The sequence below is a fragment of the Semicossyphus pulcher genome, unplaced genomic scaffold, assembly GCF_022749685.1.
Source record: "Semicossyphus pulcher isolate SPU_LCO1_2020_fin unplaced genomic scaffold, fSemPul1.0.p SCAF_15, whole genome shotgun sequence".
Classification (NCBI taxonomy): domain Eukaryota; kingdom Metazoa; phylum Chordata; class Actinopteri; order Labriformes; family Labridae; genus Semicossyphus; species Semicossyphus pulcher.
In genome coordinates, this window is record NW_027211659.1 from 13,343,554 (window position 1) to 13,357,791 (window position 14,238).

Consider the following 14,238-nt stretch of genomic DNA (forward strand, 5'->3'; position numbering starts at 1 on the left):
CCATGCAGATAAGCTAGTTATTCTGCTGATTTGACATACACAGAGCAGACAACACCATTAATTTTGTATTTTATTATTAAAAAACATACAAAACATTTAATACGATATACACACACTGCCCAAATAGACAGGCCATTCATGAATGAATTGCAGTACCCAGACAGAAATGGCCCTCTATTACAGCTGCCAGTTATAACCCGAATGGACATATTGTAATAACAACAATTGGAATGCACTCAAAAACATCGTATTATTACTGTCTTGCTAGAAATATATTCAGTATATGCAAAGTAGCTGGCTTATAGAGGTATAATAATCATGTACAGGCTCATTTTTACTTTTTAATACAGTTTTTGTAGTTGTCATTTGAAACTCAGGACAGCCAAACCCTGAGTAAAGGAGTTCTTCTGGTCTATTAAGCACAATAAAATTTCTTTGAGGTAATGAAGTCTGTTTTAGTCAAAGTTAATCTTTATTAAGTCAGTCAGTCATTTATTGAGCTGAAAAAGCATCATGTCAGCAGTTTTCAGGATATGATTTAGTTGGTCATGACTTTTTAGCACTGTTTTGCTATATTATCAAAATGCATTTGTGTTTGAGGACAAAGGTGTTAGAAAAGTGCATGAAACTTTCTGAACACAAATGACAGAAAGAATCAGTAACAAATCCGTAATTTGTGGAGTATAAAAGCTGCCTCTCCGATGGCTTCCTCTCCGTTTATCCTGCAGGGAACAAAACAATATTATAATTAGAAAACAGAAATTAAAAAGCGAATGTGGACATTTGCTGTGGGAAATCTCTACCTGTTCTGAACAGAACACAAGTCTTCTTGCATTCATCTTCTGTTTCGAAATTGTTGTCATTTCCACCACAGCCTCCATACCAGAACTGGGCACAGGCGTTGGCCTGCTTGTCATAGTACCAGCGGATTTTGTAGCTTCTGCAGGTGCCTTGGTCCAAGTTGAGTTGACAGCGGGAATCAAGAACAGGGGCTTCTGAAGAAGAAATGGTGTGTGAGATTTATGAGCTCAATAAATAATTCAAGACCAGCTGTTACTTATAACATAAAAATGTTTGTGTTTCTATTCACACCTGTGCTTTTCCTGCTGTCATCGGTCAAAATGTCCAATAAGAAAAGGGCTTAATGTGCAGGAGCGCTGTACTCACCTTCAGGCAGCACTGGACTCTCCGATGGCTGCAACTCATTCAAGTTTAAAGATGAAACTGAGCCGAGAGTTGACGAAGATGTGTCAGATGAGGACGAAGATGACGTAGAAGATGATGAAGATGATACGACTGCCTCATTGAAGACGGAGCTTTCTCTTACAGGTAAGAAAGATGTCTTGTTAACTACAGCTACAGTATTACTGCCCCGGGCTTGGGCTCTTAAGTCTAAATCTTCCCCATCGTCATCCTCCACCTTGAGTGAGATGAGATCATAAAAACATGTCAGCATTGCAAAGAATTGTGAACCATCAGTGAAGGAAATCAAAAAAGAACATTTTATTTTAAATAATTAGAGTGAAGACCTGAGCAGGGAGAGGATCAGCACTGATGGGAAGTGCAAAAGTGTCTCCTCGGGCTCGGATGCTGGGGCGCCTCTGATTTGGGATCTCCTCTCTGTAATTGTAACCATTCCCTGTGTTTCCATATCCATTGTTTCCATAACCATTATTATATCCGTTGTTATTCTCTACATTGCCATTGTTTCCATTAACACCATGGCCGTGCCCGTTGTTGCCGTTCCAGTGTCCATTTGTAAGACGGTTGTAGATAAGGGCGCCATTTTCATCCTCACAGAACTGGCTGACGAGTTTGGACTCCAGTGCTGAAAAGAGAAATTAATCAATGACTTAACTTTTAAAACAGTTGTAAGCACACTGCTGAAAACACAATATTTACAACATCAGGCTGTGATTATTACCTGGCAGAGTATTGAAGTCATCGATAAGGTACATGTGTTCGCTGTCGGGATCGGAGGCAATGAGGTTGAGCTCTCGCAGGAACTCCGCCTGCGTGGGATCAGAAGAATTGACGATCCCCAGGGCGTACATCTCAATGTTTGCAGCATGAGCTTCCCTCACAGCGATGTCCAGTTTCACAGGCTCGCGTTTGTCAGTTTGACCATCAGTGATGACAATGGCTACTTTTCTGACTCCGGGCCGAGCGCTGTAGAACGCCTCCTGAGTCGCCTTTCTGATGGCGGTGCCGGTGTAGGTGCCCTCGCCCATGTAAGGCATTTTTCTGATTGCCTGCTTGACGTCCTGTTTGTTCATGTAGCGAACCAAGTTGAACTCCAGATGGACGTCCAGGCTGTAGAGGACAAGTCCGATTCTGGTGGAGTTGCGTCCGACTGTGGTGCGGTCCACCAGCCTGGTGACGAAGTCCTTGATGATTTCAAAGTTCTCGGGGCCGACGCTCTCTGAGCTGTCGATGACGAACACAAGTTCCATCGGCCTTTCTTTGCATTTGATGCCACAACCTGAAAACAATGAAATACTGTCATTACATGTACTTGTCTACTATTAGACTCTGGTATAGACAGCTCATTGCACATTATACACTGCCACATACTGTCCCTTTAAATAGCAGGTATTTATGAATGGTTTCAGCAATAAACTGGACTGGCTTGTACACTTACCACAGATTTCTTTGATCAGCTTAATAATATCTTCTCTCTGAGAAAATATGAGAACATTTATATGAGTACAAAATAATTTCTTATTGAATACAATCATGTTTTTTTACTTTAGAACTTTAGTGATGAACTCACTGTGAGGCCTGCTTCTCCTTTCACTCCCGGCCTCCCCTGCGATTTGAGAAAAACAATATCAATGTTTCTTAATCTAATAATGATAATGATGACTGTGATGTCCTGATGATAGTATACAGACATAGCGGAGAATTCTGTTTTGCTTACTGCGTCACCGGGGACTCCAGGATCTCCCAGGTCTCCTTTTGTTCCTTTCGTTCCCCGCTCGCCCTGTAATCCCCGATCACCCTGCAACGAAAGGAGAGTATTTCATCATTCAGGGATGCCGTTCATCAGATATCAATAAAATGTTTAAGACATGCGTGTAAATCTATCACCTTAGCTCCAGGAAATCCATCCCCTTGAGGCCCTCTGGGCCCAGTCAAACCCTGAGATCCTGGCTCACCCTGGAATTAGATTTGAGTTTTAGTGAGATACACAGGAACACTCCACGCTCTCAATAGATCATAAATTATTTTTATGCTCTGTCCTGTTGGTTTATGTTTAGGCAGTTATGTTGTGCATCATGTCAGCACAAATTAAGTGAATCACATTGCTTCAGTCTTAGCTGTGTACATCATGGATCATGAATAGCTGCATGGTAAGTCCTTTAAAGTTTCTGTAAAACAGGTGCAACATTTACCTTCGGGCCTTGAATGCCTTCTCCTGGATGTCCAGTTGGACCAGGAGGTCCCGGCCTTCCAACATTACCCTTAAAACAAATGTTAGAATTAATCAGACCACTCATTTATTAATCAAAGTACAACTATCCTCTTGTCAAAGGTTGAATTTGTGTAGTTTTTATGTATAATATCAACTGTAATTGGATCGAGCTATTTTTTTAGGCAATTTATCTTACAACTGGTCCTTGTAGACCCTCTCCAGGTGGGCCGGGCAAACCTGGCAATCCTCTAAAGCCGATGTCACCCTGAAAAAGACATGACAATATTCAAATATAAAATGAGCATCTACATAAAAAATATGGACAAACGTATGAATTTTTAAAAAGACACAAACCTTGGGACCAGGAATTCCTATTCCTTCTGGGCCTGACTCGCCCTGTAAGCCTGGCAACCCTGGAGGACCCTAAAATAAGTACATAAATCAGTTTCCCAACATGCAAAGCTTTTACTGGTTACAGAACTTGAGAAAATGTTGATAATACAAACCACAGGGCCGGGGATGCCTTCGCCTTTTAATCCAACTGGACCTGGTGAACCCTGATGACCTCGATCCCCCTGATTCAATGAAATATAGTAATGAAAACCACCAACATTTTGCAGAGGGGGAACAATATGTAATAAACGTTTTAAATAAAGGAGACACTGTTTACCTTTGGACCAGGTAATCCATGGCCTGTTTCTCCAATAGGCCCATGAGGACCAGAAGGGCCTGGATCACCCTGGAAGCAACACAAACAAGTCACAGGATTTATAAGTGGAAACACTTTTGTTGCATTAATTTGCATCAAAAATGTTCTTCACATTTTGGCTGCCTGCTACCTGTCACCACTGAGCCAAGCTCTGTGTTACAAACAGTTTGATGTTGAGCTGTTTTTGATTTACCTTTGGACCTGAGATGGAGCGTCCCGGCTGCCCTGGCATGCCCTGCTGGCCTGGTATCCCACGTTCACCCTGAAAAATGACAGTTGGCAAGAGACTGAAGAACCAATTCATGCATGTCTTTATTTTGCAAAGACTTGAGCTGCCAACATCCTGCAGAAGACTTGCGTATACTACTTCATTAAAATGCTTATTCTCACCTTTGGTCCAGAGGGTCCAGATATCCCAGGTGGCCCATGTAACCCACGGATGCCCCTCAGACCCTGGTCACCCTATTAGGTATAACAGCACACATCATGATTAGTATTGGTTCCCATTTAGCTATTAAACAACACAAGTACATATAAGCTTTTACATACTTTCTCTCCTTGAGTGCCAATGCCTTGTGCCCCCTCAGCACCTCTTAAACCAGCTAAACCAGGCTCCCCCTAAGAGAGGAACGGGAGATGAGACATAGAAACAGTTTTTTCTTTTTAAATTGGGATACAAAGTCAAACTTTTCCACAGAGTAGGCTTGTTGTACTTCACCTTCTGCCCTGGAGCTCCATCCTCTCCCGGAAGACCAGGCAAGCCACCTAAACCAGCTGCTCCTGGCTCTCCCTGTGATGGTAGAATACTGTTATTTGAGTTTTGATAATAATTACAGTGGCACTCCACACATGCCAACACAGCCTGTAACTCAAATGACTTGTTTGGCTCAGGACAGGTGCTGTCTTACCTTTGGCCCTGGTTCTCCAATGCCTCTTTCTCCTGAAGCTCCCTGCTCTCCTGGTAAACCCTGGTCTCCCTAAAAAACAGAAATAGTATGATGTCATAGGTCATTAAAAAAAGATTAAACTCACAAGTAAGAGGCAGTTCAGATCAATGATTCACAACGAGACTGGACGCAACTACCAAAAGAATCCCTTGGCATCTGATCGGAAACGTTCTTAAACTGGGCCGTTTACATCAAAGTAATGCAACGTGCACAGATGCAGCTGACCGTCTCCATAGCAACGACGCACTGACATACCCCACTACTTCTGCGTTAATACTATAACGTTAGTGTTAGACCTATGTTACATGAATTATCCAGCTGGATTTCTGTTATCGTTATAAAAAGATTTGGATGACAGTGACATGCTCGCAACGTTAGCTGTGACACTGATTAATAAACGCAGAAGATGGAGAGTTGGGAAAGAGAGGATCTGGAGCCATCTTTGGCGACTGCAGAGCCAGAGACAGGGTGCCTACCCCAATTTATGCTGTTTCCTGATTAGCTGAAGTGAAATAGCTCATTCTGTTCTAAAACTGCATTTGGGGATTTGACGAGTCAATTCTGCAACTCAACGCAACGGCTTCAGACGCTCTGCAACTAACCAGTTCAAACCGCTGCAATTTTCTCTGCAACATTCTAAAACCGTTGTGAATCATTGATCTGAAGTGGCGTGTGAAATGGGAATTCTCTGTTCCATATAATCCTTTGCATTCGTGCATATTATACAGTGTGTGTACGTGTGTGTGTCAAACCTTAGATCCAGGTAAACCCTCTCCTGGAAGTCCTCTGCCTCCCGGAGGACCTCTTGGACCTTCAATTCCCTGAGCATTGATGAAGATTAGAGTAGTTTTAGTGTTGAGTTCCTTCTAATTTGTTTGACTTTTTAAAAATACAGATGAAGACATTTTGCTGACCTTCTCTCCCTGTATGCCCACTCCTGTTTGTCCAGTTGGCCCTGGAAGACCTGGAGGCCCCAGATCACCCTGCAAGAAACACAGTTAGATACACACGTAATTTCTTAGAGACCCTCTCAACTACATGGTTGTCCATATGTTCTAATATCTACTCTCATTCCCTTCCCAAAATTTTAAATAGCGTTAATGACACGAACAACCTCATCTATATTTTAATACTAAAGTATTTTATAGTACATTGTTCAGTCTTTAGCCCTCATTTTCTTCATTAACAATCCTATAAAACTCTTTTCTCTTTCTTAGGTGATGAATCCATAACCCACCCTTTCTCCTTTGATTCCTGCTCCCTGTTGTCCCCTTGGCCCCCTCGGTCCAGCGAGCCCCCGATCCCCCTGTGGAACAAAATCAGGTCACCTCCGTCAGTTACATCACAGACACTTGCCATTGGGTCTCAGCCAAGTCTGCATTGTTCTCAGTTAGGAGAGTATGGAAGACGAGCATGTCGGCTCCTGTTTCCCTCTTGTGATTGATAAAAAAAATGATCCAATGCACAAGGAATGGAGCGTTTTTTTTCCTGTATTCATGGCACTACATGACTTTTTCCAGAGCAGTGATTTATGAAGGGAGGGATGAGAGCAGCATGAGCAACATCCGAGTGTCATGAAACACAGACATGCAGACCTGATCATACTATCTTTATATGTGTGTGTGTATGTGTGACAGAAGCACCCTGATCCCTTTTTACAAGAGGTACAAGTCAGCAGAGGAGTAAAATCTGGATAGCGAGGAAGTCTGGCACAGATCAAACAGATGTGTAGTTGCTTGAGGACATTTGCAGTGTACTTCTTTTTTAGAGTGTACTCAACAACTACATAAATATGCTCCTCCCATTGTCAGACGTAGCAACAAGTTGGTTCTTGTTAGAGGGTTTGATGCAGTTTTAAAACTCTTTCTTGGGTATTATACATTAATCTCACTTCAATGTGTGTTTTTTGGACATGTTTACCCTTGGTATCTCCTTTTGCTTGGTTTATTTTTAAATGGATGGCCCATAGTGCAGCATGTTGCGGCACGGGGAAACAATACTGTTTTAACAGGCTTAAAACATCAACAACAGAGTAAGTAGCTTGACGGAACGCCTGAGTCAGTGAGCTGGAACAGAGTAAGATCAGGTTGTGACAGATGCAGGGCATGGTCTGCAGGATGACCCAGAAATATAAAATTAAAAATACCAATACAACTTTCTTTTATTGCTGTATGTTTTGGTTCCATGAGTTACATCTATTGGTTATGCCAGCCTCCCACTGTACTCGTGTCACTCTGTCACTCTTATTATTAACCTACAAAATGATTCATGCACTGTCTACGCATGTACATTTTTTATATGGTCAAATGAAAGCAGTTAGTTACTGCATATGGCTAATTTAGATTAAGTCGTAATAATAATCATAATATCATAATAATATGTTTAGAAATTGTGTTCTTCTATAATTTTATATTGATGTCAGGATGTGAGCAACTGAGATGTAAACACAGGCAAAATCCCTCAGTAGATTAAACCTTTTGTACTATTAAAAGATAAGGATTAAGGGACCCAAAGATTTCCTGTCATTTATTAAATATGTGCTGCAAAATTACCACACCAAAGAGATCTACTTCAGATATTTTCTGGCTTCTTTGATTAAATTTGCTGCTTGATTTCGGCTTCAGTTCCCCGCAGCATTGTTTATGAAAGATTTACAACTAAGCAGCTTCACTGGTGGTTTAGAGCTCTGCTGATTGGATCCTTGACAGACTAATTGATTTCGGGGGAAATGTGGCTATTGCTCTCCTGACTTGTGCTATTACGTCTATCTTCTAATGGATATCTTTATCTTCTGTTTGTTTGAAATCTCTTTTCTGGCTCGTTGTAAGTCATTACAAATAAGGAGCAAATAAAAAGTAAAGCAATTGCAGATTTTCTGATACAATTTTTTTTTTCAGATGGATCAAAAAACTTCATATTTGCTTTAGCTAACATTATATTCTTTGCTGGCACTGCTTTGTTGTTTGGTATTGTCACATGACAATTTGCCTGAAACCAGTTTATTTTTGTGGGTGCTAATAAAATATGATCAGTGTATTGACAGGCGTACCTGATACTGATTTTAAGGCCATATTGGAGGCCGATGCCGACACTGGCATCGGTATAATACTAGTCAGGCAATATGGTAGTTTTGACCCAGACAATGTTACTATTGTTTTGATGAGAACGCTTGAAATAGTACCTTAGGTCCGGGAAACCCCTCTCCCTGGGGTCCTTTTCCCCCTTGAACACCTTGTGGTCCTTGAGGCCCCTGTAAACAAAGCCAAAGTGTTGAATGTGTCACTCAAACTCCGCCGAGGTCAAAGTACCTGTATCAACTTTCTCAATGGTTGACATCACAGATAAAAAGTCATCAGTATGTTTGTCACAGATCCGACTCTGTTTCCTCTTCACTTACAGGAAGTCCGGGTTCACCCACTCCAGGAGGACCGGGAGGACCTGACCTGCCTTGGAATCCCATGTCACCCTGGCGGAAAAATATCGTGAGTAAAGACACAGGTAGCAAATAAACAATCAAAAAAGTAGGAGAAAATGTGCAGATAATTATCTATAAAATTATTTACTTTTGGCCCAGCAAGTCCAATACCAGTTTCCCCCTGAATTCCAGGTGGACCAGGTGTGCCACGTTCACCCTGTGATGACAAACATAATAACAATAAACACAAGCTTAAATCATGTTTGATTATAGCAGCAAGACCTGCAACTTAAATTTACTGAATTTGTATACACACTCATGTACCGACATGCACACGTGTGTATAATATGCTCCTTTGAAGCTGAAAATAATGCTGTAAATCCTTCAGCTATTGTGGGTTAGTGGTTGAGATATGTGATCTCTTCCTGTAGGTGATGACAAATAAGAGCTAAACCTGAGCTCCAGTAATGTTTAGAATATTAATATTCTAAAGGGCTTTTTATGATATGTAGGGACCACCATGAGTCCTGTTAGTCTTTGCAAGTGCTTCCTACATGTCATCACATGGCGAGACACCAACTCTCCATGTGTGTTATTAGCTGCAGGCCTTGTTTGAGACGATGCTGTAGGCACTGCTTAGTCTGTATTTAGACACAGGATACAAGCTATTAAGAGAGCCTGTAGTGAGATTTTTTGCTGATGGTTCATCCGTGTGCTGGTGAATAACAGTAATGATGGGGTGGGGGGACTTTTGGGCTCATTGCCAAATGCTCACATAGGGGGTTTATTACTCAGACAAACAGGCCTCTGTGTCTCATAGTAAAAACCGAAGTACTAAAGCCCCAACCTCTTGTTTAAACTAATCATAAAAGGAAATGTAAAGGTCACAGCAGATGTGCACCATGAGGTAAGTAAAAGTTTGTTCAGAGGGGGCTGACCTGCTTTCCCTGAGGGCCCTCTGGTCCGATGTCTCCATGTGGTCCTGGTAACCCCTGGGTAGAAAAAAACATGCAGCCATTAATTAAGGAGTTTCCAGAGACATTTGGATATGTGTGTTTTTGTCTTTAACGATGGGAGGAAATGTTTGACATGATGTGGTGATTTCTGCTTCTATTTTCTTTTGTCTATTTTACTCACACATAATAACATATAAAGCCATCCAATGAATACCTATAATATCAGCCAACAAGTTATAATTAACCTTATTACCTCTATTTTTTTGGTTATAAATGTCTTTCTTTTGTCAACTTGTCAAAACAATTCAAGTCTTACCTACTTAAGACAGGCTCTATATTGAATAAACACATATATTGCATAGTATTACTGACCTGCAGACCTCTGAGTCCTCTTCCTCCAACTGAGCCCTCAGGGCCCTGAAAAACGTCACATAGTAAAAACAAAAACCATACATAAAACACTTTGTATACAGGAAGTAGGAATTATCAAATTAAAAAACACTATGTTTAGTATGTGTAGTGTCAACAGCGCTGCGTACCCTGTCTCCTTTGATTCCTGGAGTGCCGCACTCACCCCTCTCACCCTGTGAAATAATTCGAAATTGTTTACTTTTTTTTGTAATAGAATGAAATGTTATTAATGTCGTTATCTAAGTCATCATAATACCTGCTCTCCTTTGTAACCTGGTTTTCCCTGAAAACAAAATAAATGAGATATGTAAATAACCGAAAGTGACAGTGTTTACATTTTAATTTTTTTCCTTTGGAAAATTGTAATTTACCTCAGCCCCCTCTCGCCCGGGTAGACCACTTAATCCTGCTTCACCCTGATATGACAGAAAACACACAGATTTATTATATCAGTAAATTAGAGTTAGCCAAAGTCACTGCAAAGGAAAGTCTGAAATTGCAGGTGTTAACTAGATAAGAAGAGAAAGAGAAGATGGAAAAACTCAGGTAACCATTTCATGGCTAGTCCATTTTATTTACAATATAGAGCAATATATGCTACTTGAAACTATAAGAGCACAGTACACAGAAATACAAGCGATAACATGAATGGAGTATAGTCATGTTGTCAGATTTCAATGGTAGACTTGCCAAAAGGGGTGTGACAGTAAACTGTAAAACAGTCTAAATGCACCAAGTGAAAAAGATAGATTACTGTGAGATTAGAGTGTAGTTTAGGGGTGGTCAGAAATATAAATAGGTTTTTGTGGCACAAATGAAAGCATCTGAAAATAAATCCCATATTTGATTGGTAGTCAGTGACGAAAGACCAATACAAGCTGCCAAATCTGACTGACTTATTCCCATATGAATTTTAATTCAAACCATCTAGAACCCAGTTTACGAGGACTAATATGCATAACCAGTTTTCTATGGAAGGTACAGTGTTTTCTAAAACACCAGTGGGAGCATATAAAGGAAAGAAAATGGGGCCTAAAATTCAACCTTGTGGTACTCCACAGGAGTGAAGACAGAAGAAGAGTTATAACAGAAATGCATTTGGAATGTTTACCCAATACTTGGTAATTTTCAGATATAGATTGACCCAGTTCAGGAAGCCTGATAACTTCTTTTGAATTGAAACAAAGAATTTAGGTGTTGAGCATATAAAGGAAAGAAAATGGGGCCTAAAAGGATATAAAGGAAAGTAAATTGGGCCTAAAATTGAACCTTGTGGTACTCCACAGGAGTGAAGAGAGAAGAAGAGTTATAAAAGAAATGCATTTGGAATTTTGACCCAATACTTTGTAATTTTCAGATTTAGATTGACTCAGTTCTTTTAAACTGAAACAAAAAATTTAGGTGTTGAGCACTCAGGGAGTGTTATTGGTATATAACTTGCTAAAGAGCCTGCCAGCTATGAAATCCATCGTCCATCAAAGAGCACACACACCTTTTGCCCTCTAAGCCCTGGAGCTCCATCATCTCCTGGTCGACCTTTCTTCCCCTGGAGAATGAAACAAAGTCAGGGTTAATATTGGATTAATTTCTTCTATTGACATTTTGCTCTCTTCTTGGTGAGCTCTAAATCCTCTTTTCCTATAGACAGGCATTGTTTGAGAAAGCCACAGAGGGAAGTGTAATTTTGTATAACGTGATGCGAGGGCTGTATGACAGTTGAAGCCATAAGAGGACATGAGTTGTCTTGTCCAGAGGGCCAGGGGTCATTGTCTTGAGTTGCACCTGGACAGCGTGTGTCTGCGGCTATCTTCCAGAAATCGCTAGTTTGTGACCATTAAACTAATGAGAGCAATTATGAGAGCCTCTTCGTCTGAGTGTAAGAATGTAAAGAATCTGTCTGAGGAGAAAGCACCTGGTTAACGGCCACCCAGCTGTCTGTCAGCAACACGATTATCTGCTGGCTTGTTGAAAAGCTTAACATCACCTGAGCTGTCTGCTTTCAGACAAGGAAAGGGGCTTGAGTGGAATTTTGCATATGAGTGAAAATTAGGCGTCCAGAGCGGATGGGATCATCTTCTTTCAGTGTCCCACTTATAATATGTGTAATATATGGTGCTCCATACTGTTATCCCTGTAACCCTGCGTAGCGGACCGTGGCAGAAGAGGTTGTAGGTGAGATTTATGGTGGTCAAAGGTCCAGTTTTATAGGGAGCGGAGCCTCAAATGTGGTGCCTCTGGTTTCCATGGGGGACATTGTGTGTTAGATGAGAAATGCACAATTACTGGCTGAGACTAGACACACAGAGTTGCAACAAACATATTTCTTTAGGAAAAGCAGACTACAGTCTCTTTGCTCCCATTTCTGTTGCCATAGATGTGCTTATAGAATGCGGGATAGGACCACCTAACGGCTTACTCTGCTCGTGCAAATGCCTGCAGGCTATACTGAGCGGAAAAAAAGCTAATAATTATCCTCATTGTCCAAAATGGCACAATTACCATTCCTAAAATATCAGGATCATGTTTAGATTTCAGGAATCCTTCCTTCTGACAAACTGACTTGTGACACTTCAAAGGAAGTTGATCTGTGGTTGAGGGATATTTGGGAAAAGTTTGAGGCTAAATACTCACCGCAGACCCGCTTTGCCCCCTCTCTCCTTTCTCACAGGCACACCTCTGAGCCAGGGGGCACTTTGAGGAAAAGAGACATGTTTACTAAGCTGTCATGAATGTAATTCTATACGATCAATGAGGCCACCTTCTTACACATCATTAAATGTCAAAAGATTCTGTAAAAGAGTAATAACTGTAAAAGTACTTACTCCTTCATCAGCCAATCCAATCTGCAAGCAAACAAAAGTTTATTAATATTTATATGGCAGTCCCTGATGACTTATGCAGAGTATTTATAATTGTTTAATGTAGCTTTAAACTACCAATATTTTTTGGGAAACCAACTGTATAGGCACTTAAAATGCAGTGTGATACATAGATGCCTAAATGCAAGTTGTGAGTGACTGTATAACTCACAGGGTCTCACAGTTTAAACCCATTTGTCCCCCTTTAAAGGAATGCAGTGTAAGGTTATAGACAAAGTAAATCCTGGGGGATATGCTCATGCAGATGTCAAACAGTATTTTTCTAAAGCGGTGTAAAAAGCTTCAAATCCAGAGCTGTCACACACATTCTTTCATTTGTCTCTCTTGAGCATTGTCATCATTCCATCTCCGTACGAGAGCCTGAACAAGCCTGTCCATGTGTCATCTCTGAATAGACTGTTATTCAAAGCAAATATATGGCCATTCTTCTCAGTGTCGTCTGCTGAAAGACAAGGTATTATACTCACAATCTCAGTGACGATTCTTTCAACGATGTCTTCGTCCTGTAAGTTATGGAGGAAGTGTGAGGCCGGGGAGCTGGCGAGAAGCCGGAGTTGGGCTACGTTTGCCGGCTCGTTGGCTGCACGGGTGATGCCCAAAGTGAAGAACTTGATGCCCTGGTTCTTGGCGTCAGCAACAGCAGAGAAAATGTCAGGGTTCCTCGGGTGGGAGACGCCGTCTGTGAGCAGCACGGCGACTTTGATGCTGCTGTGGCTGGATTCGTCCAGGTAGATCTTGGTCATGTTGGTGATGGCGTAGGTGGTGTAAGTGCCGTGCCCGATGTAGACAATGGGAGCTATCCGGGTCTTGAAGTTGTCAGAGCCCCTCCAGTCTCTGAAGGTTTGCTCTGTGATGACATGGCTGCTGTACTGCAGCAGAGCCACCCTCAGGCTCATGCTGCGGCCGGTCTGCAGCCGGACCCCTTGGAGCCGGTCCACTACGTTCATCACAAACTGCTTTTCCTGCTCATGATTTTCTTTGGCACTCTCAGAGCTGTCCAAGAGGAAGGAGAGCTCCAAGCTGCAGTCCTCATCTAGGATGGCTGTGTGCACACAGAACAAGATGAAGGGCTCTCTATTGACAATACAACATGCTTCACAAGTGTTATAACTTTGACTAAGTGATTCATTCCATTTTGATTTAACCATTTCTCCCCTTACAAATCTATAAGTCTTCACACATTGGAGGAAAAGTATAGATTAGTACAATCAGAGTAGACATGCACAAGATCAGGTTTATCATTTTTGGGTGCTATAGACAAAATAAATGAAAGCATGCACGCACGTGAACACTTTTAGACTTTAGCAGAAACATTTTTCATTCATTCATTTTCTTACCTTGTCCATCATGAACATTTGCAGCCAGAGGTTTGACCCTGGATTTCTTGTTAGATTTCCTCTCTTCATAAAAGTCCTGGGCCCAGACACAGGTCAGTGCTGTGACCAGCAGCACCCATGAAACGGAGGGGAGCATCTTTGTCCCAACTATGGAGAAAAATAGCAACAA

General features: G+C 41.4%; 1 protein-coding gene across 1 annotated transcript; it reads right to left on the minus strand.

Moving 5' to 3' along the window:
• Nucleotides 1–93: 93 nt before the first annotated feature.
• Nucleotides 94–14,205, minus strand: col28a2a (collagen, type XXVIII, alpha 2a). Its single transcript, XM_069663152.1, has 35 exons — nucleotides 14,070–14,205; nucleotides 13,200–13,774; nucleotides 12,676–12,696; nucleotides 12,485–12,544; nucleotides 11,346–11,399; nucleotides 10,225–10,269; nucleotides 10,110–10,136; nucleotides 9,982–10,026; nucleotides 9,815–9,859; nucleotides 9,425–9,478; nucleotides 8,635–8,703; nucleotides 8,469–8,537; nucleotides 8,253–8,321; nucleotides 6,309–6,377; nucleotides 5,986–6,054; nucleotides 5,824–5,892; nucleotides 5,033–5,101; nucleotides 4,843–4,914; nucleotides 4,674–4,742; nucleotides 4,515–4,586; nucleotides 4,318–4,386; nucleotides 4,086–4,154; nucleotides 3,922–3,990; nucleotides 3,770–3,838; nucleotides 3,612–3,680; nucleotides 3,396–3,464; nucleotides 3,091–3,159; nucleotides 2,921–3,001; nucleotides 2,774–2,809; nucleotides 2,642–2,678; nucleotides 1,925–2,482; nucleotides 1,530–1,828; nucleotides 1,168–1,420; nucleotides 804–995; nucleotides 94–722 (listed from the first exon to the last, which is right to left on the minus strand). Exons 1-35 carry the CDS (start codon nucleotides 14,203–14,205, stop codon nucleotides 718–720), a joined length of 3,702 nt encoding a protein of 1,233 aa, XP_069519253.1. The 3' UTR covers nucleotides 94–717.
• Between the last annotated feature and the right edge of the window lie 33 nt (nucleotides 14,206–14,238).